Here is a 22,475-nt window from a genome sequence, read left to right as displayed (position 1 = left end):
ACCTCTCACCTGAATGAGTGGAGGCTGGAGAAAGACAGAAGAGTGGCTATGTGGTCGGTTAGTACTCTCCCCACTTTTAGCTTTCTAGACATTCAAGCAAATGTCTGAATGAGCAGCAGGTGTTCTATCACTAATGTCTTCAAGCAAATTCTTAAAAGAATAAACTCACAAACAGATTTCCAAAATTTTATTAAACAAAATATTAGAGTGTGGGCATCATGCCTGTGTTCTCAGTAAGGGAAAAACAACATTAAAGTAACTCAGATGGGTTAAAGAAACAAAGGGCAAATGGAGAAAAGTCATCCTGCCCCAAACCCTTAACTGTAGTTGGTGAAATTCTTTGGCCATGGTTTCCTACTTTCTCTAATAATTTTTCTGTAGTTCTTGCATTTCTCATGATCTGCCTATATAGTTCATTTGTGACTGGGAAAGTGGGTGAAGTCTAGTGCATGATTATAAGGGGAAAAATGCACAAGCAAGGCTGGGTGCATTGGATTCTATCTTATGTCTCCAAGCAGTTCCACCCAATGCTGTCCACATTAGGGAGAGGGGGGGCTGTCATCCCAAAAGTGAACAGGTCTACAGAAACCAATCCTACAGCCCTAATCTTCTGCAGACATGTAAAAATGTATAGATGGAAGTAGAGGAAGGGCTCATCATATACATCTCCCTATTTTTTCTCTGTACCATATTAATAGCATTATACACACCCTCTTCAATTTTAAAAGACAGCTTTATTTCCATTTTCCCTATAAACAAGAATCCTTACTTGGTAGATTTCTGATCTTGTAGATAGGGTGTTATTCAAAACTGGGTTAGAGCCCATCTCTTGGACTTACTAGGCAGGACCTCACCCAGTGCTGATTGATAAGAAAGAAAGAAAGAAAGAAAGAAAGAAAGAAAGAAAGAAAGAAAGAAAGAAAGAAAGAAAGAAAGAAAGAAAGAAAGAAAGAAAGAAAGAAAGAAAGAAAGAAAGAAAGAAAGAAAGAAAGAAAGAAAGAAAGAAAGAAAGTGTACATCTAAACTACAATAAGTATAGAAGCATGGGAATGAGCTTCATAGTTACACATACATACTTTCAGTGAGAGGGCAGAGATCTTATCTTTTTATCCAAGGACATTCATATATTATTTCACTTATGAGCAAGTGAGCAATGTACTAACAAAGAGGGTAAACTGACCATGGTTTCACAAACCCAATTTTTTTGCTCAGCTTACGTGAGGCAACTTTTCCGGAACTCATGCGAGAATCTGTCTGATTTATGGATACAGCCGCTTCCCACAATCACATTTTTAAACTGTTAAATGAATAATCTTAACTACCCACCTAAATAAATCAGTATTTAAAAAGCCCTGAATAAAAGTGCAGATGATGGTTCTGCTATTAATTAGCTTGTTTCAGGAATATTTTCTATATAACGTTTTTCACCTTAAATTTAAGATTAAGAGAAGAGAATGAAAGAGCTCTTTGTACCGTTGTTTTACTAAGAGATACAGAGAAGCAGCTTTATTCCTATCAGACATTTGACAGTGAACTGGCTCTTAACACACACACACACACACACACACACACACACACACACACACACACACACAGAGCTACAGTCACTGCAAACCTGCAGTGCTATACGTTCAACCAGCACTTGCTTATTCTTAGTCTCATTCCAGATTTTTTCTCACCATGCTGTGTCCTTTGGCCTTTCCTCCTGCCCACATTTACCTTTCTTCTGGAACCGGAACATTTCCTGCTGCTTCTGCTGCTGCCTCCTTAGAGTATTAACAATAGCAATTGCCAGCTGCAGTGCTTCTCTTGGGTAGCCATGAGATCGGAGTGCATCTACTCGCGCACAAGCTGTAGGCACATGCTCTGACAAAGGGAAAGGGAAGGCATTGTTAAGTCCATCTGGGTCTGGAATAAGACCATTAAATAATTTTAGGAATCTACAGGAAAAAACCAATCGAGCAGCCCATCTGAAAGGAAGCTCTGTTGGTCTCTCCAGATGTTTCTGTCTTTTCTCTTCAACAACAACAACAAAAGCATTGAAATCAGGGACACGTATTTCCTGCTAAGCCACTTACCATGCCAGAGGGGCCACCCATGAGAATCAAAGAGTGAGTTTTGAGCTTCTTCATGGTAACAGTAGTTGATATACAGATCACTGTTAATAATGTGCTGTAAGTGACTGTCCTGCCAATGGAGATCGCATGCCTCAATAGCTCGTGTGAACACTGTTCGATGAGACCTGTTTGATGAATCTGCCAGCCCAAAGAGTTCAAAGAATTATATATTTTTAAATGTTCATATGGCCCCAATCCTCCACATTCATCCCCTACTTTCCATTTTCTCTTATTACCATCATTTTCACATATATTCCATAATTTTGGATGGAACTGAAGTTCCCCTACATCAGCTTTCCCCAAACTGGTTTCCTCTAATGACTTAACTCTCACAATTCCCAGTCAACATCTGGGGATCATGAAGTTTGGAATAGTTGCTTTATACACTCAGTTCACCAAGTTCGGTTAAGACTGAGGAGACAATATTCCACTTTTATGATTCTACTACAAGTTAGTCCACCAATGATTAGTTTGCAGCATAGCTTCAAATCACACACACAAACAATGTATATTTAATATTCAGTTTCAAACAGGAACAATTATAGATATACAAGAATAATCATTTCTTTGATAGAGGAGAGGTTGAAGATTCATACCAAGGATACACAGATTTAAATTAATACAAAAGCTGCTGAGGTACTGAGTTTTCTTTTTACTGTACAATGCCAACTTGGCATTCAAATGCTAACTTGGCATTTAACTACACCCCTTCAAACCACACAACCAGGAATTTGCAATGTGGTTTTAAGTAGCTGGAAGATGCACTCTCTGCAATTATAATTTTAATCTGTTAGAAAGTGCAGCAGTACTGTCAACATCCTAAAGTAATTTTCGTTGGGGGTGTCACACAGCAGGAAAGGTTGGTAAATTAAATGAAATAGTATGAGTGATCTGAGAAAAATATATTAAAGGAATTATGGACTGAATGCTTCAACCCAAATACTAGTATTGGGAGAAGCTGGGAAGCAGGGCTGCTTTGTATAACATTTGAACAAAAAAATGAACTATAGGCATTAGCCTCAAATTAATTACTTTCATCTGTTTTATAAGGCACCAACATATACATCACGATATAAAAATACTGATATTTTATATATTGATTTTGGGGAAAATGTTTGATTTAAAACATTTCCGTGATACTGCAACACCAGCAACTAAAATACACATAGTTCCTATTTAGTACAGCATACTGTGTTTACATTGGAAGGACATCTACACAATGAAAAGCAATTCAGAACTAAATGTCAACCCAACATTCTATTAGCTGAAATATAGTCCTTGAAATGACCAAAAGAAAATAACATGACTCACATTACTGAAAATGGCTTGAGGTGTTGTCAGTGACTATACATATAGCCAGCAAAACCTGTACACTTCACAAACAAACCATCTTTTAGTTAATCTTTTTTACCAAAGGCTTGAAAAATCCAGAAAAACAGCATTAAAATATTATTATGCTTTTACAAAATGGTAAAGGCACAGCAGCTTCAATTAAACCAAACCAAAGTTCACCTTGTATTCCATTTGCACCCTGAGGCAGAGCATTGGTTAGACTTGGCAGGTCATTTCCATGGTTCCCATCTTCCCAGGGACACACATCAACACTATTCCATTTCTTAAGCTGTTTCAGCCAACTGGCCTTTTGTTCCAACTTGCAATGGGGATTTAATACTATGCACATCCAAAGAGCACCTACAGAGAGACAGACAATATCCAGTTGGGCTGGATACCTTGAAAGTAATGAAAAGAACTATACATACATGTTTTTTAAATGGATGCAATAACAAAGCTCTGTAGCAGGTCATGCAAAATGCACCTTTGAGAGCTTGCATGAAATTTTACCTTATTTATCTAATTTATATAACTACTCCCCCCATCTTACAAACCAGTGACTCTTGCCAGCTTTCAACAAAAACCAAACAAATTAACCAAAAGAATCACCTTGAAAATAGGCCCCCAATCTGATTAAAATCTCTGAAAATGTTTGATTCCCACTATTAATTTATATTGATCTTTATTTTATATAAATTCTATACTGATCTTTATTTTCAAATCTAAAAGTATTTGAATGTGCAGATGTTCTGTACTTCTCTGCATAACATGAGGGAGAATAAGCAACTTCTGATTTTTTGCAAGTATTTTTTGCCTTTTGTTAACCAAGGACAGAAGTATACTTCATAAATATTGCTGCAATTATATATGAGAAATCCTTCATTGAAATTTACAGATCTAATTTTCTGCTGACATTTAAGTCTGAACCAATCCAGGACCTCTATCTCTGACACTGCATGCTAATCGAGACATGAATAAATCAGGCACTGTTGGAACATTTTTAAATATAAAGATATTGCTCTTAAAATCGGCTGTTGCAGACTCTTGACAAGCACAGAGAAGACGTCTACAAGTACTATTTAGCAACACTTCATTTGTTCATCAAGGAAGAGTTTTACATAGACTTTTACAGAGGCCTTCAGAATCTGTTAAAATGAATGACAGCCTTTCAGAAAAGACATGCAACTGAATATGACTGATAAAGAATGCAAATGGGAGTTGGCAACTAAGCCACAATCTATGCCGTACTGTACCAATCTTTGAAAGCAGTTCAAATGATTTTATTTCTCAACAATTTGGAAAGTATCATTTTTTAGTAGCAGCAAAATGAAGCAAGCCAAAAGCTCATGCTAGCCTTCCTTATATATCTTTATTTTACAAAATGTACAGCATTTGGTTCCAAGAGAAGCTGGTAGATGTTTAACACACAAAATACCTACTATTGTTTCACAGTTGAGGGAGAAACATATTTACTGAAATATGCATTCAGAGAGCTGCACTAAGACAGACTGGTTTTGTGCACTGCATGAAATCATAGTTTTTGCTTAACATTTTCTATGACCATGGCATTGCAGTGGTGAGCAATGAGTGGGTCTAAAATCTGGCTTCTGGAGCTCTCTCTTGCCATTTTGAGTTGAGAATCCCATAAATGAGTGTAAACCCTAAAGTAGCCATATAATTAAAACAAAGAAAGCTCTCCCATTCACTACCAACTCCAAAACAATCCTGTCCAAATATGCAATGTGGCCACACTCATTCTGTGATCAGATCAGTTTTACATTAAATACTACAGTCCATGAATTCAAGATGATTCGGTCTATTGACAGTTTAAAAGGTTTTTTTTCCCCTCTTCCTGGCAACTGGTAAATTCAGTCCATGTATTCTTTCTTCAATAAATAATAGATGTTCAATTTCAGTGCATTTTGACATTTTTAACATACAAGGGTTCAGTGACAAAGCTAAAATGGTAATTCCTTCTTAATCTTAATATAACTGTAAAAAATTTCAAGAGCACAGAAATTTATTGTGGGCTCAAGCTTGGTTATATAAGGTACAGACACATATACAGTATGTATAGATTTTTTTCCCTTAATATTGCTGCAACTCACCCTGCTAAGAGATTTTCCTGGTACAAAGATAAACACATATCATAAATCAATATGCAAATTCCATATTTCCCTGAAGATAATTAGAAGACTCATCATGCTGCAACTGCAATTTGGTATTAATTTCACACAAGAGAAAGAATATTAAAACTGTCACATCTTCGTGAGGCATTGTCAATTCTAGTTTCACAATTATTATCTTGCTCTGAATTAGAGGTGGCTTTACTTCATCAAATCTTGTTTCAATACAGACATTACAAAACCTATTGGACACTAGTGTTTTATCCCCATCAGATAAACAGAATATAATCAGTAATCAGAAATTACTTAAACAAATATTATTAAAGTCCTGCATTATATTGCAGTAGGTGCTGTTATGCGTACATTTCTCCACCACATATAAGCTATTAAGCATATATGCAGTTCCTGTTTTATGATTGTTTCCCATAAATATTAGGATATCCCAAAGGAGCTATTTCCAAAAGGCAACTGGAATTTCTTGGCTATTTCCTTTGAAAACATTTCACTTCTCACCCCAAAAGTTTCTTCAGTTCTGAACTGAAGAAGCTTCTCAGATGAGAAGCAAAATATTTTCAAAGGAAATAATTTTCAAAGTCCAGTTGCCTTTTTGAGACAACCGTCACCTGGATGATTGAGAATTTCCACAGACACAGATTAAGATATTTGGCTTGTCATAAAAGAGTATTATCTAAGTTAATTTACATCTTCTCCTCCCATCCAAAGATAACCAATGGAGTTACTGAGAAAAAATAAAAGATTTACTTAGATTAAAGAATAAATGAAACAAAGCATTAATTGAAAAAAAAAATGAGATAAACAAAGATTTGGCTCTTAGATACTCCCAGGACCCCTTCTTCCATATGGAGCTTAGTCCATCCTGTTTTCTAATTTCAGATGGATAGGCTAGGTGACAGGAGGGATAAATCAAGCATAACATTTCTCCATGACAAACTCCCTTAGAAGGTGATTGGCACCTATTCTGACATTTTTTCTGGAATTGCTTTTTTAATTGGTCAGCCTTACAAATTCAACATTTTTCCATAGACCATACTTTCTGGAATGAAATCCCGCTGAATCCATATCTGTTTGTGGAACTGCCTCTCCCCGAGGGCATCTGCACATCCTATTAATTTAGATAAGACTAGATACACTCCAGGTCCCGTTCTTTAAATGTTACCACCTGATGGGACCTCAGAGGTCAGCTTCTTGGTGACCATCCCAGCCCTTTGGAAAAGCTTCTTACCCGAGATCTGAGGGATCCCTATACTTTTAGCCTTCTGAAGAGCCATGAAGATCTGGCTCTTTTCCCCCAAAATTGCTATGAGATTGAGATTGATCTAGGAGGCTGTTTGGTCTTGCACCTCAGGGTAAGGATACTTTTCTTTGTATCATTATTTTTATGGATTATTTTGAGCTTCCTAGAGTCATTATATGAGATAGGTGGCCACATAAGTCCAGAAAGTCAGTCAGTCAGTCAATCAATCCATCAGTCTCTCACTCTGTTGACATTCTTTAAGGCTGAACACTTGGCTATTCTTTTAGGGGATGGGTTAGGTATGAACCTCCTCACTTAATATGGGTTTTTTTCCATGTTTTTGTACAAAGTGACTGAATCCCATCTTGTTTTATTCTGTAATGTGTTTTTATGGTTTATTATATTGTGAGGTACCCTAGAGTTTGGTTTGAAGTGTTTTTCTAATTATTAATCAAATTAAACTAATTTAAATTAAAAATAAATAAATAAGGCTTTTGAGGATTAGCTATTCCCGGTTGTTTGATATTTAGGTTAGGTGCCAATGATTTTTTTTATTACTATTTTTTAATTTAGTGCGTGTTTATACTGTTTATGCTATGCTGTACACTGCTAGGACTTAGAGCTTATAATAATAAGCTTCCCCTCTGGAATAATATCCCACAAGAGATCTGGATAGCTCCCAGTCCGATGATGTTACGGAAACTATTAAACATTTTCTGTTCTTCCAGCTTTGGAGCAGGGTGATGGTGAACCCTTGTCAGATATAGTATGGTTTACGTGTTTATCATTGGGCTGCTCATGAGTTGTCTCTTTTGTTATACTGTTCCTAGTTTTTTAATTGAAAGCTGCCCAGAGTCAGGTGACCTCTAAATTGTAAATCTAATCTAATCTAATCTAATCTAATCTAATCTAATCTAATCTAATCTAATCTAATCTAATCTATCTAATCTAATCTAATCTAATCTAACGTAATCTAATCTTTTTTTAAAAAAAAACTGCTACTGGAACAGAAACATCATCCAAAAAAAAGCAAATATTCCATAAACTCACCTCCATGTAATCCAACAATCTTAAAGGGGCTCTTTACACATTAGGGACAAGAAGTAGTAGAAAATTATTATTCTGCAATATGGAGCATGATGCAGTCAGTATGCATCCTAAAATCCTATATTAATGGGGGGAAATATTAATAATGAAATGCCAAGTTAAGTTTAATACAGCATTTTTAAAAAAAATTCTATAAAGCACAGACTTTTTCATAAGTCCAAAACACAATTTATTCAAACTACAACTTTTGTTATGGCAGATTTTTTTTTCAAAATGTTATTTTACCACAGCCTGTTATAGAGGTAGATACTAGAAAAGTATCAAGAAGGTGAATATTTGTTCATGTAGACACCTGATGACCCAAGCTTTAAACCGGTCTAGATCTTTTAACACCATCATGGTAATACTGACAACTAATTTGGTATAGTGGTTAAAGGGACCAAACTAGAAACCAGAAACTGTGAATCAATGTCTTGAAAGCACCAAAAAAAAGTATTTTTGGTGTTCTGAAATATAGATGACATTTCTGAAAATAAGGAAATATTGCTATTATAAGGCAGATCTTATTCAATAAATCCCTTCCTCCTTCAAAGATGAATACTCACAATTGTTACCAAAACAAATTCAGCCCATTAGAGATGCATTAGTGCTAAAAGTAAATCCAAGGTCCCAATGGCTAACAATCTAATTAGATCAGTATTATCATGAACAGAATATATAAGTACTCTTGTACTGTTTAATTCATAAAATCTCTCTAGGATATGAGCATACAGTGGGGAAAAATTATTTGATCCCCTGCTGATTTGTACGTTTGCCCACTGACAAAGAAATGATCAGTCTATAATTTTAAAGGTAGGTTTATTTTAACAGTGAGAGACAGAATAACAACAAAAAATCCAGAAAAACGCATTTATAAACTGATTTGCATTTTAATGAGTGAAATAAGTATTTGACTTAGTACTTGGTGGCAAACCCCTTGTTGGGAATCACAGAGGTCAGAAATTTCCTGTAGTTGGCCACTAGGTTTGTACACTTCTTAGGAGGGATTTTGTCCCACTACTCGTTTCAGATCCTCTTTAAGTCATTAAGGTTTTGGGGCTGACATTTGACAGTTCGAACCTTCAGCTCCCTCCATAGATTTTCTATGGGATTAAGGTCTGGAGATTGGCTAGCCACTCCAGGACCTTAATGTGCTTCTTATTGAGCCACTCATTTGTTGCTTTGGCTGTGTGTTTTGGGTCATTGCCATGCTGGAATACCCATTCATGACCCATTTTCAATGCCCTGGCTGAGGGAAGGAGGTTCTCACTCAAGATTTGACAGTACATGGCCCCGTCCATGGTCCCTTTAATGTGGTTAAGTTGTCCTATCCCCTTAGCAGAAAAACACCCCCAAGCATAATGTTTCCACCTCCATGTTTGATGGTGGGGATGGTGTTCTTGGGGTCATAGGCAGCATTCCTCCTCCTCCAAACACGGCGAGGTGAGTTGATGCCAAAGAGCTTGATTTTGATCTCATCTGACCACAACACTTTCACTCAGTTCTCCTCTGAATCATTCAGATGTTCACTGGCAAATATCAGATGGGCCTGTAGATGTGCTTTCTTGAGCAGGGGGACCTTGCAGGTGCTGCAGGATTTCAGTCCTTCACATTGTAGTGTGTTACCAATTGTTTTCTTGGTGACTATGGTTCCAGCTGCCTTGAGATCATAGACAAGATCCTTCCATGTAGTTCTGGACTGATTCCTCACCATTCTCATGATCATTGAAACTCCACGAGGTGAGATTTTGTATGGAGCCCCAGACTGAGGGAGATTGACAGTTATTTTGTGTTTCTCCCATTTGTGAATAATCGCACCAACTGTTGTCACCTTCTCATCAATCTGCTTGGCGATAGTCTTGTAGCCCATTCAAGCCTTGTGTAGGTCTACAAACATGTCCCTGACATCCTTGGACAGCTCTTTGGTCTTGGCCATGGTGGAGAGTTTGGAATCTGATTGATTGATTGCTTCTGTAGACAGGTATCTTTTATACAGGTAACAAGTTGTGATTAGGAGCACTCCCTTTAAGAAAGGGCTCCTAATCTCAGCTCAGTACCTGTATAAAAGATACCTGGGAGCCTGAAATCTTGCTGAATGATAGGGGATCAAATACTTATTTCACTCATTAAAATGCAAATCAATTTATAACTTTTTTAAAATGTGTTTTTCTGGATTGTTTTGTTGTTATTCTGTCTCTCAGTGTTAAAATAAACTTACCTTTAAAATTATAGACTGATCATTTCTTTGTCAGTGGGCAACATACAAAATCAGCAGGGGATCAAATAATGTTTCCCCCCCCCCACTGTATATTACCAAGTTTGAGGGCTCCAGCTTTTATTCATGAACATAGTCTCAGTAAAATCCAAATCACTTACACAGTATCAACTTCTCATAGTACTGAAGTTCTTGGATTACTGAATGCTTTATCTTGTTCTAATTCATTCTGTTACTGATTCAAACTTTGATATATTGGTTTTGACAAGTGCTTCACTGTGTATGATAGTATAATCACTCCCTGTGCATTTCATACTAGATGGCTGATTAATGTAATAGATTACTTGCAGTAGTTATGGAAAAGGAAAATGATGTAGTTTCCATAAACTATATTCTGTATAAGGTGATAGAGGAAAGATATGACAAAGGGACACAAGTATAAAGACTTCCTTGAAGAATTTTGAAGAATTATGAAGATTTTTTTTTCTTTCACGAGAAAACATTCCATTTCAACTTAGACAGTTATGTCAAGAGATTTAATAAGGCCATGAAAACTAGTACTTAGGTGGTATATAGGTGTCTATGAAATGCAAAGGCAAATAAAGAATTAAAACTTCAAAATTCTATTTTCTAGACTTGAGGTATCTTTCTTGTACAAATTGTGAACCAGAAATGCTCTAAATTTGATGGTGTGTTGACTCAAGTGACATTTTTTTCATTATTCAGGCCAATGCAATGTCATTTCAATTTTATTCTGCCTCACATCAAATTATTCACAATACAATAAGGCTACAATGACATCCCGTTTGGTCTTGTGGTAAAGCCATTGGCTAAAAACCAGGAGACTGAGATATAGTCCTGCCTTAGGCATGAAAGCCAGCTGGATGGCTTTTGGCCACTCACTCTTTTTCCCCATGCAATGTCAGACTCAGACAACAAACTAGTGGGTCAATTTCTGTTGCAACAATCAATCAATACTTGGTTGATCCAGGAAAAAAAGATCCTGCATTTGCAGGAAAATGCTAGGAAGGGAGGAAAAAAACAATAAGACTATAATGAAAGCAAGTCTTCAGGTTATTTATCATGCTGTATCTTAGCTCATTTGCTTAGTGTAGAAGGACTGGATGCTACCATTCTGTAAAGCTCAATAACAATGTCAAAAGCAACATGGATACTCAGATTTTGCTTTAGTTACAAGTATTTTAATGATTGCAGATATACCATTATTGGAAAAGGGGCTTTGAAGTTTAATCCAGACACCAGGGAGTAATGCTTTGTGCATGGGTTGATTACTTCAGCTTTGTAAACAATCAACCAACAATAGGAAATACTTAGGGAAACTGTTTCAGACAAGCCTAGAATAAGCAACTGCAAATATATAAAAGGCAAAAAAATAAAGGGAACAATAATGGGTCAAGAAATTATGATATATGGGATAAGAGTTTATGGTCTAATTCCCAAAGGAATAATCTTCACTAACTCAAAATACAATCTGAACAGTCCACTTATCATTGTCATTAGAGTTCAACATATATTTTCTTTTTCCTTTTTTTAATTCCATTTAATTCCATTTATATCCTGCCCTTCTCCAAAGACTCAGGGCGGCTTACAAGCTTAGCAGTAGCCTTCATTCTATGTATATGCCTGCTTATTAGGGCTTTCATACACCCCCCAAGCGGCATTATTACAAAGTTAGCTTAATTGCCCCAACAATCTGGGTCCTCATTTTACCTACCTCGGAAGGATGGAAGGCTGAGTCAACCTTGAGCCTGGTGGGATGCAAACCTGCACTAATTTTTGAACCTCAAGGCAATGTAGAAAATAGACTAGTTATTAATTAGACTGCAAAAAAACCAATCAAGTTCAGAGAGCACCAAGGACCCCAGTTCCTGTACAAGGTGACAGTTTTGAATCTTGTCCTGGCTTTTTGTTCTATAATCCCCTCCCCCTTCCCACTACCAATCTAAGACCTTTATATATTTTGAAGTAGAGTGTGCAGCCTGTGTGGCATATTGTCATTTGACAAAATGTATTTCTAGATATGACTGTAACAAAGAACCAAAACTGACTATAGATCCCTACCATAAACACAGCTCAGCAAAAATGAGATTAGTACTCTTTGATGAACAGCAGCTCTCTGCCCTTTGGCTTCAAGCTTTCCCTGCATTTCTAGATTTGTGTGCGTGGCTCAGAACAACAAATCTGTATAATGCTAGAAGCCCAGAGCTTTCAGAAATGATCAGCACATACTCACACACAAATATACATATTCCCAAAACACATTGTTCTATTCATTTTTCAAAATATTTTAAATGGGTTTAAAGAGGGGAATCTCTTAAGGTTCAGTAGGTACAAAAGACAATAATATTCAAAGCTCGAAACTGAAGCCACTGTTTTATATTGTTTTTAAAATAAGGTGTGTGTGTGTGTGTGTGTGTGTGTGTGTGTGTGTGTGTGTGTGTGTCCTAAGGGTTAGAACAATTGCCTAATGTGCAATCAGCCCAGGTTCGAATCTCAGAAGGGTGTGGTTGACTGATGAAAACAAATAAGTTTGAAATAGCTATATCAGTCTCCCTTTAATTCTTTGTTAGCAATCCAAAAAAACCAAACAAATTTACACACACACACACACACACACACACATATATATATATAGTTAACATATGACACATATCTCTCCCCTTGCAGAAAGCTAACAGAGCGAGAGAGAACCTGTAGCTCAAGAGGTAAATACACTGCCTAATGTGCAATCAGCCCAGGTTCGAATCTCAGAAGGGTATGTCTGACTGATGAAGACTAATGAGTCAGAAATGCATCTCAGCCTCCCTTAAGTCGATGCTCTGGTGGAGGCCTGGGAAACGGCTGCCACCAGGGCACTTGACTGCGTTGTACCCATGCGACCTCTGACCCGGCGCAGATCCCGTTGGGCCCCATGGTTCTCTGTGGAGCTCCGGGAGATGAAGCGTCGGAGACGAGGTCTAGAGAGCGGTTGGAGATCCAGCCGATCCGAATCCGACCGATTGCAGTTAAGAACCTTTATAAGGTCTTATCTTGCGGCGATAAGGACGGCGAAGTCTAACTACTTTGCCGCCCTTATCGCGTCCGCAGATAATCGCCCGGCCGCCCTGTTTAGGGTGACTCGCTCCCTCCTTAACCAGGAGGTGAGAGAGGATCCGTTGCAGGGACGAGCCGAGGAGTTTAGTCATCATCTGGCGGACAAAATCGCTCGGATCCGGACCGGCCTGGACTCTGACTGGGCAGAGTCTGATGTGGAGGAATCAGGCGGTCTTGAGCACGTTATCTGGACTGAGTTCGACCCTGTTTCCCCTGATGATGTGGACAGGATCATGGGGAGACTGAGCACCACCACCTGTTTGTTGGATCCATGCCCCTCCTGGCTAGCTTATGCGGCTCGGGAGGGAACACGAGGCTGGTTCCATGCAGTAATAACTGCTTCTTTGAAGGAGGGTGTCTTCCCTGCCGCCTTGAAGGAGGCGGTGGTGAGACCCCTTCTCAAGAAGCCTGCTTTGGACCCGGCTGCTTTAAACAACTATCATCCAGTCTCCAACCTTCGCTTTCTGGCGAAGGTTGTTGAGAGTGTGGTGGTGCACCAGCTCCCTCTGTTCCTGGAGGAAACTGATTATCTGGACCCGTACCAATCGGGCTTCAGGCCCGGACACAGCACGGAGACGGCATTGGTCGCGCTGGTGAATGATCTCTGGAGGGCAAGGGACAGGGGTTGCTCCTCTGTCCTGGTCCTATTAGATCTCTCAGCGGCTTTCGATACCATCGACCATGGTATCCTGCTGCGGCGTCTCAGTGGGTTGGGAGTGGGAGGCACCGTTCTACGGTGGTTCTCCTCCTACCTCCAGGGCCGCTCGCAGTCGGTGTTGACAGGAGGGCAGAGATCCGCCCCGAGGCCTCTCATTTGTGGAATTCCTCAGGGGTCGGTTCTCTCGCCTCTCCTGTTCGACATCTATATGAAGCCGCTGGGCGAGATCATTCGTGGTTTCGGGGTGGGGTATCACCAGTACGCTGATGATACCCAACTTTTTCTTTCCACCCCGAACCAACCCAGTGATACCCTCTCCGTGATGTCCCGGTGCCTGGAGGCGGTTCAGGTCTGGATGGGGAGAAACAGGCTTCGTCTCAATCCCGCCAAGACTGAGTGGCTGTGCATATCGGCATCTCGGGTTAACCAGACTATTCCACCTCTAACGATGGGGGGTGAGGTGTTACCCCCCGTTGATAGGGCTCGCAACTTGGGCGTCCTCCTGGATTCACGGCTCAATTTTGAAGATCACATAGGAGCCGTGACCAGGGGGGCTTTTGCACAGGTTCGCCTGGTGCGCCAGTTGCGTCCCTATCTGGACCGAGACGCCCTACGCACAGTTACTCATGCGCTTGTGACCTCCTGTTTGGACTACTGTAACGCTCTCTACATGGGGCTGCCCTTGAAGACCACTCGGAGGCTTCAACTGGTGCAGAATGCGGCCGCGCGAGTTGTAATGGGGGTTTCCCGATACTCCCATGTAACACCTCTACTCCGCGAGCTGCATTGGCTTCCGGTTGCCCTCCGGGTGAAATTCAAGGTGCTGGTTATTACCTATAAAGCCCTACATGGCCTGGGTCCGGGGTATTTGAGGGAACACCTGCTGCCGGCATCAAACGCCCTTCACCCAGTGCGCTCCCACAGGGAGGGTCTGCTCAGGGTTCCGCCGGTAAGAGATTGCCGGCGGGTGACACCCAGGGATAGGGCCTTCTCAGTGGGAGCGCCTGCCCTCTGGAACCAGCTGCCGGTGGAGCTGAGGACTGCCCCGACCTCCGATCATTCCGCCGGGGCCTGAAGACCTGGCTCTTTGAGCTCTCGGGCCCAGGCTGAGGAGAAAATTATTTTAATTGGGGTTTTTAATAGTACAGGGTTGATTTAATATTTTTTAACTTGGTTTTTAACTTTTGTATGTTTGATTTTTAACTCCCTGTAAACCGCCCTGAGTCCTCAGGGAAAGGGCGGTATATAAATGCAATAAAATAAATAAATAAAATAAATAAATAATTCTTTGTTAGTAATTTACACACACACACACTAGTGCGCATGTGCGGGGGAACCTTTACCTTTTACATATATATATATATATATATATATATATATATATATATATATATATATATATATATATATATATATATATATATATATATATATATATATATATATATATATATATATATATATATATATATATATATGTATATATATATATATATATATGTATATATATATATGTAAAAGGTAAAGGTTCCCCCGCACATGCGCACTAGTCGTTTCCAACTCTAGGAGGCGGTGCTCATCTCCGTTTCAAAGCCGAAGAGCCAGCGCTTGTCTGAGGATGTCTCTGTGGTCATGTGGCCGGCATGACTAGACGCCAAAGGATACGCACACACACATACACACACACAAGCAACAATTAAATTTATAAAATTCAGTATTAAAAATAAGTCTTTCTGATCTTGTGGAAGATAACTGCTATCATTCCACAACCACTGATCCTACTGGATAAAGCTCATGGAAACTGAGGTGGGTCAGACTGTCTTAAACAATACATAACCACAGTTTATCCTTGTCTTGACATAAGTATTTGTGGTTAACTAAAAGTGAAATAAAAAGCATTTTATATGATTATACTTAGTGGTGGGATTCAAATATGTGAACAACTGGTTCTCTGTGTGGATGCCACTTCCGGAAATCCATTCTGGGCCTGGATTAGAAAAAATTAGCTACCAGTTCTGCCGAATCAGTGCAAACCAGCTGAATCCCACCACTGTTATACTGGAGAAAGAGGTCATAGAGGAGGCTACATAAATTCATGTTTTGTATATAACATTAACAAACTATTTAGCATTATAGGTGAAGCGGACCTGTCTAAAGAATTATTTTTATTTATTTATTTTTATTTTAATTCCATTTATATCCTGCCCTTCTCCGAAGACTCAGGGCGGCTTACAAGCTTAGCAGTAGCCTTCATTCTATGTATATGCCTGCTTATTAGGGCTTTCACACACACCCCAAGCGGCATTATTACAAAGTCAGCTTAATTGCCCCCAACAATCTGGGTCCTCATTTTACCTACCTCGGAAGGATGGAAGGCTGAGTCAACCTTGAGCCTGGTGGGATGCGAACCTGCACTAATTGCAGGCAGCTGGTGTTACTTAAGGAGGCATTAGCCCACTGCTCCACCAAGGCTACTTGGAGATAGCCAACAGCAATTAATGAGTTTTAAGGATACATTTGTCCCATGCCAACATTCTTCGTCTAACTCCCAAGAAAGTCCATAACTTTGCTCAATTTAATGATTTGCTCTCCTCACTGGTGGAAGGAAACTCCAGCAACAGCTTTGTACAAAAGTAAATTCCTTCCTGTCTATTGTATAATCAGTTTACATGAGCTTTGCACTGCTGTTTTTATATGCCGTGGTGAACTGCATAACTATATTATACTAACTCATAGTTGTGGTACTTAGAAGAGAATGGTCTTCTCTTAGCTGAGAACCTCATAGCTAAATTGTTAAATTGTATTCCACCACTATTTCTGCTTGACCCTGCAATGTGTAGTAACTTTCATGATTTTTGTTATAAATCTGTATTTTTAATTTATTATTTTAGTTTATGCTATTTGGTTCGTATAACATTTTGCTTTGGTTTGGCTTTGGTCTGGCATGGTTTCCCAGTGAGCCTGAATGGGCCATTGTATAAACTGTTGCCAAGTTACATCTTTAAACATGATTCTATTCTGCAGGAACTCCACATTGACTGGGAAACTAAAGCACTAACTACTATATATTATTAACAGTGTCTCCCATCTTCTATAATGAGAAATCAATGAACAATCATTGCAAAGGCCATGGCAATCTAATTAGCTCTTTTTTCTCTGTGCAGGAAAAAAATAAAGTTCCTTGGGAAAGTTGGGAAAACTGGAGTACTTCTATAATACAAAAGGACAAACCTCATGTCAATAATGGGAAACAAAGCTGAGGAATTTTAAATAAGCTGGTCAACAATCCATTTCTGTCTTAGATGCACAAGGACGTTTGTTGTCAATGGTTTCCACTCATTCTTAAGAGAGCTGATTGATGCTGGATGCACATTTTTAATTTTAAAAAGCTCTCTTATAAGTATGTTGAGGGAGTTGACATGAGCATTTTGAAATACAAGATCTATGTGATAATAGCTAGCATAGGAGACATTATAGGATGGGAGAAGATAGGAAGGGGTAATGAAAAACAGAAACTGTGGGGAAACCACGCATACATCTGGACCTGTAATCTATATGTTGACAAGTTGCTGGGCTCCATCACTCTACCAGGCATAGATACTTGTCTCACAGATTCTTCTGCTTGACTGCACTTATCAGATAAAGCCTCAGAAATTTAATTTAATAGTTTCAGCTTTATTAAGCTGTCACAAGAGCAACCCTACTTCGATAACAGTAACTGTGCCAATTACAGTTTGGTTTAGGTTGATACATTTAGTTAGGCTGTTTTGCATTTCAGTTTTTTTATGTAGACTTATTTTCAATTAATTTTGCACTTAGCTTTTGCTAATGGGACATCTAAATTATATTCAAGGGCTTAATTATATTCGGGCTTAGTTTAAAACTGTGATACTTGTATTTAAAACGGTCAGTAATTCAGCTTTTGAATAGGGAACACTATTTGTGTCGCTCCTGATAAGTGATATGTAACAATTGTACTCAGGGCCTGCATCTTTCAAGGTGCCAAAGGGCTTCCAATTCCATATCACAGCCAGGAATAAACAGAAAACACCAATTAACTTGCAGATCCCATGTGCTGACAAAACTTTTCTCTATAACTAGTAGCTCTCGGAATTTAATTCTAAAGCAAGCCTGCAGCAATGTAGTACTTACAGAGGGCCAGAAATGCCCAAGTCATTCAATAATTTTGGATCAAGTAACTGAAAATATACAACACTGATTTAGTAAATCTAAGTGACATACAGCAAACTCACCTAATAGCTCTGCATACACAGCTAACTGACCATTAAAATAAGCCTATAAAGTATAGAAAGGAACAGCAAATACTTTTATAAAAGACTGAAAAGGCTTTATGGACTTTTTGCTGAAAATGGATAAAAATGAAATAGTGATTTTGGGATTTACCAATTAATAAAGGTTGATAGGAAGAGAAGGGAACTACGTTGTATAATTTAGAAGGGGGAAAACAGATTCAGGTATGTTTATAATTGCTGTAAAAAAGATTGAAATCTGATTCTTTAAGGGTTTCTGTTTTTATTTTATTTTGATTTTCTTTCTTTACTTTCCATTTTTAATACTTTTTCTTTATTTCATTTTTATTTTACATTTTTATCATATTTATCTAATTTTGTAAAACATTTCCTTAATAAAAATGTTATACATATGCACCTGTAGTCTTATTCACTGTCCTATTCATAAGACCCAACAACACAATAGGCACAGGAAACAGGAATGTCATAATATAGAACCAGAATATTAGCCTTCTCACTATATATATTACAGTGGGTTTTTAAAGAGCTAGTTATTTAAACATGTTTGCCTAACTAGAACTTTATCCAAGCTCTAAAATGCAAAGTTTTAGAATTATTACTTATTTTAAGTGGTATAAATTGTGCATAAATTGTTCAGACTGTGATTGATATGCAAAATAGTCTCAGTTCCATGCTTAGGCCTGAAACCACATGAAAAATATCCATATAACCTGTTCATCCAGGATCTTCTATAACTGGAGAGATATCACCTTTTCCACTACCTTGGAGTCAGGCTGGTAGTTTTCCAAAACATCTAATCAGGTGATGGCTACTTGAAGAAGAGACTTAACACTGCCTTCTTTAAGCTGGTAGTAAAAGTCCCTACCTAAAGGATGCATTAACTTCCACTCTAATCCAGCTTCCTGTTACTGCCCTGAAGGTGTTCATCAGCACAAGGGGCAGAGATCCAGTCTACAAGCAGTAGATAAAATACAAAAACTCTTCTTACTTCCTCATAATTATATACTGTATTCAAAATCATTCCGGAGTACTTTACAAATCATAACCTTGGTCCCATGTATAGGACATGCTTTATCTTCCAGATGCCTAGTAAATTCTTCACAACTTTAAAGTGGAATATGTATGTTGTTGTTAGCTGCGAAGTCGTGTCCGACCCATCGCGACCCCATGGACAATGTTCCTCCAGGCCTTCCTGTCCTCTACTATCTTCTGGAGCGTGTGAAATAAGTGCAATGGTACGATAGTTTGAACATTCTTTGGCACTGCCTTTCTTTGGAATTGGAATGTAAACTGATCTTTTCCAATCCTGTGGCCACTGTTGAGTTTTCCAAATTTGTTGGCAAATTGAGTGTAGCACTTTTACTGCATCGTCTTTTAAGATTTTGAATAGCTCAGCTGGAATACTGTCACCTCGACTAGCTTTGTTGTTGTTCAGCTTTGTTGCCCACTTCACTTCACATTCTAGGATGTCTGGCTCGAGGTCAGTGACCACCTCATTGTGATTATCAGGGACGTTAAGCTCATTCTTGTATAGTTCTTCTGTGTAATTTTGCCACCTCTTCTTAATCTCTTCTGCCTCTGTTAGGTCCCTGCCATTTTGGTCCTTTATCATGCCCATTTTTGCATGAAACGTTCCCTTCATCTTTCCAATTTTCTTGAAGAGATCTCTGGTCCTCCATATTCTATTGTTTTCTTCTATTTCTTTGCACTGTTCATTTAAGAAGGCATTCTTATCTCTTCTAGCTATTCTCTGGAATTCTGCATTCAGCTGGGTGTATCTTTCTTTTTCTCCCTTGCCTTTCGCTTCCCTCCTTTCCTCAGCTATTTCCAAAGCTTCCTCAGATAGCCATTTTGCTTTCTTGCATTTCTTTTTCTTTGGGATGGTTTTAGTTGCTACTTCTTGTACAATATTGCATACCTTCGCCCATAGTTCTTCAGGCATTCTGTCTATCAGATCTAATTCCTTAAATCTATTTGTCACCTGTACAGTGGATTCGTCAGGGATATGATTTAATTCATACCTGAGTGACCTAGTGTTTTTCCCTACTTTCTTCAGTTTAAGCCTAAATTTTGCAACGAGAAGCTCATGGTCTGAGCCACAGTCAGCTCCTGGTCTTATTTTTACTGACTGTATAGAGCTTCTCCATCTTTGGCTGCAGAGCATATAGTCAATCTGATTTCTTTGTTGACCGTCTGGTGATGTCCATGTGTAGAGCCGTTTCTTGGGTTGTTGGAAAAGAGTGTTTGCTGTGACCATCGTATTCTCTTGACAAAATTCTATCAGCCTGTGCCCTGCTTTATTTTGTACTCCAAGCCCAAACTTGCCTGTTATTCCAGTTATCTTTTGGCTTCCTACTTTAGCATTCCAATTCCCCATGATGATAAGAACATCATTTTTTGGTGTTAGTTCTATATGGTGCTGTAGGGCTTCATAGAACCGGTCAATTTCATCCTCTTCAGCACCGGTGGTTGGGGAATAGACTTGGACTACTGTGATATTGAATGGTTTGCCTTGGATTCAAACTGAGATCATTCTGTCATTTTGGGGATTGTATTCCAGTACTGCTTTTCCTACTCTTTTATTGACTATGAAAGCTATTCCATTTGTTCTGAGGGATTCTTGCCCGCAGTAGTATACCTGATGGTCATCTGAATTCACCCATTCCTGTCCATTTTAGTTCGCTGATACCTAAGATGTTGATGTTCAGTCTTGTCATCTCTTGTTTGACCACGTCCAGCTTTCCTTGATTCATGGATCTTACATTCCAGGTTCCTATGGATAAAAAATCTTTACAGCATTGGACTTTCCTTTCACCACCAGATACATCCACAGCTGAGCATCCTTTCGGCTTTGGCCCAGTCGCTTCATTCTTTCTGGCGCTACTAGTATTAGCTCTCTGCTCTTCCCCAGTAGCATATTGGACACCTTCCAACTGAGGGACTCATCTTCCAGTGTCATATCGTTTTGCCTTTTGGTACTGTCCATGGGGTTTCCATGGCAAAGATAATGAACTGGGTTGCCATTTCCTTCTCCAGTGGATCTTGTTTTCTCAGAACTCTCTGCTATGACCTGTCCGTCTTGGGTGGCCCTGCACGGCATAGCTCATAGCTTCATTGAATTACGCAAGCCCCTTCGCCACGACAAAGCAGTAATCCATGAAGGGGGGAATATCCATATAAAATCTAAATTGAGCCATCATCTGCAAAAGATCCCCCAGTATGTATGAATGCCACACATAAAGCAAATATAACATAGCATCAAAAAGAATCCAATTTTTAAAGAATTTAGAATCTAAATTCAGTTTAATTCACATTAAATTTTAACTTTAACTTTTACTTGCTCTAAAAATGAAAGCAAATTCAGTATCAATGCATATGTCCTTTGACAGAGTATTCAAAAAACTGAGATATTGTGTCTGGTGTTTTGACAGAAAAGCACTTCCATGACCCAAACTCATCTACAAACTAAATTGATTATTAATAAGGGCAAGCTGACCAAATCACATGTTTGCTATATAAACATGTCCTGCCACTTCTAGGAATAATTAATACCCCCTCCCTGGCTTGTTTGGTGATTCAAATGTAAATGTATGTCTCCTGTCAAAATAGCAACTCTTGATTTTTACAGGCCACCCTGCCAGCTAACCTCTTTAGTCTTATAAAGGAAAAGCTGGAAATTCTTTTTACTCATTATTAACATATTAAGTGAATGTTACCTTCAAAAGAAGTATTCTCATAGCCCTCATGACTGTGGGAATCTCGCAAACATTGGCTGAACTTCAATTAGCATCTTGTTACTTTAGCCTTTCTGCAAACATATTGTTCCTACAAGCAGAATACTTCTTTAACATCCTTTTATAAAAGGTGGCCTCTTCCCAAGGGAGGAAAGGCAGTGAAACCTGTCTGATCTTGGGAAATTTCTGCCACCTGAGAACTTGCTTAAGAAAGCTTAGTAGCTAGTTGACTTTAGGGCTAACCTGTAAACAGGTGTAAACCTGCAAATGAAAGTGAGCTTTTATTTCACTTTTTATACGTGCTCAAATTGCCCAATGACTTTCATTCTGCATTTGCAGGAGGGGTAAAAAATGTTTATGATTTTTTATGATTTTAAAACAAAATATTTTCCTTTTTCTTGCAAATACGGATTGAAAACCATTCCCAAACTCAAACATCAAAGCTCAAGTAATGAAGCACAAAGATCAAATTTCAAATATTGGAAGACTTTGCAGGAGTAAGATTATAAGAGAAAATTGAGAAGATTCTGGCATTCAAAGGGTGTTATATCAAATCTTCTTTAGGGA

At 38.7% G+C, this 22,475-nt stretch overlaps 1 protein-coding gene across 1 annotated transcript in view; it reads right to left on the bottom strand.

Moving 5' to 3' along the window:
• Window positions 1-22,475, bottom strand: part of ZSWIM6 (zinc finger SWIM-type containing 6) — a 127,927-nt gene that overhangs the window by 30,294 nt on the left and 75,158 nt on the right. Inside the window, exons 5-7 of the mRNA XM_081317834.1 lie at window positions 3,630-3,809; window positions 2,079-2,255; window positions 1,720-1,866 (exon numbers count right to left, since the gene is read on the bottom strand). Of these exons, the coding sequence (XP_081173960.1) occupies window positions 1,720-1,866; window positions 2,079-2,255; window positions 3,630-3,809 (504 nt within the window). The remainder of the gene's footprint in view (window positions 1-1,719; window positions 1,867-2,078; window positions 2,256-3,629; window positions 3,810-22,475) is intronic.

This window comes from Vipera berus (genome assembly GCF_964194415.1).
Source record: "Vipera berus genome assembly, chromosome: 2".
Taxonomy (NCBI): Eukaryota; Metazoa; Chordata; class Lepidosauria; order Squamata; family Viperidae; genus Vipera; species Vipera berus.
Note: the sequence above shows the minus strand (reverse complement) of the source record. Positions and strands in the feature narration are given on the sequence as shown.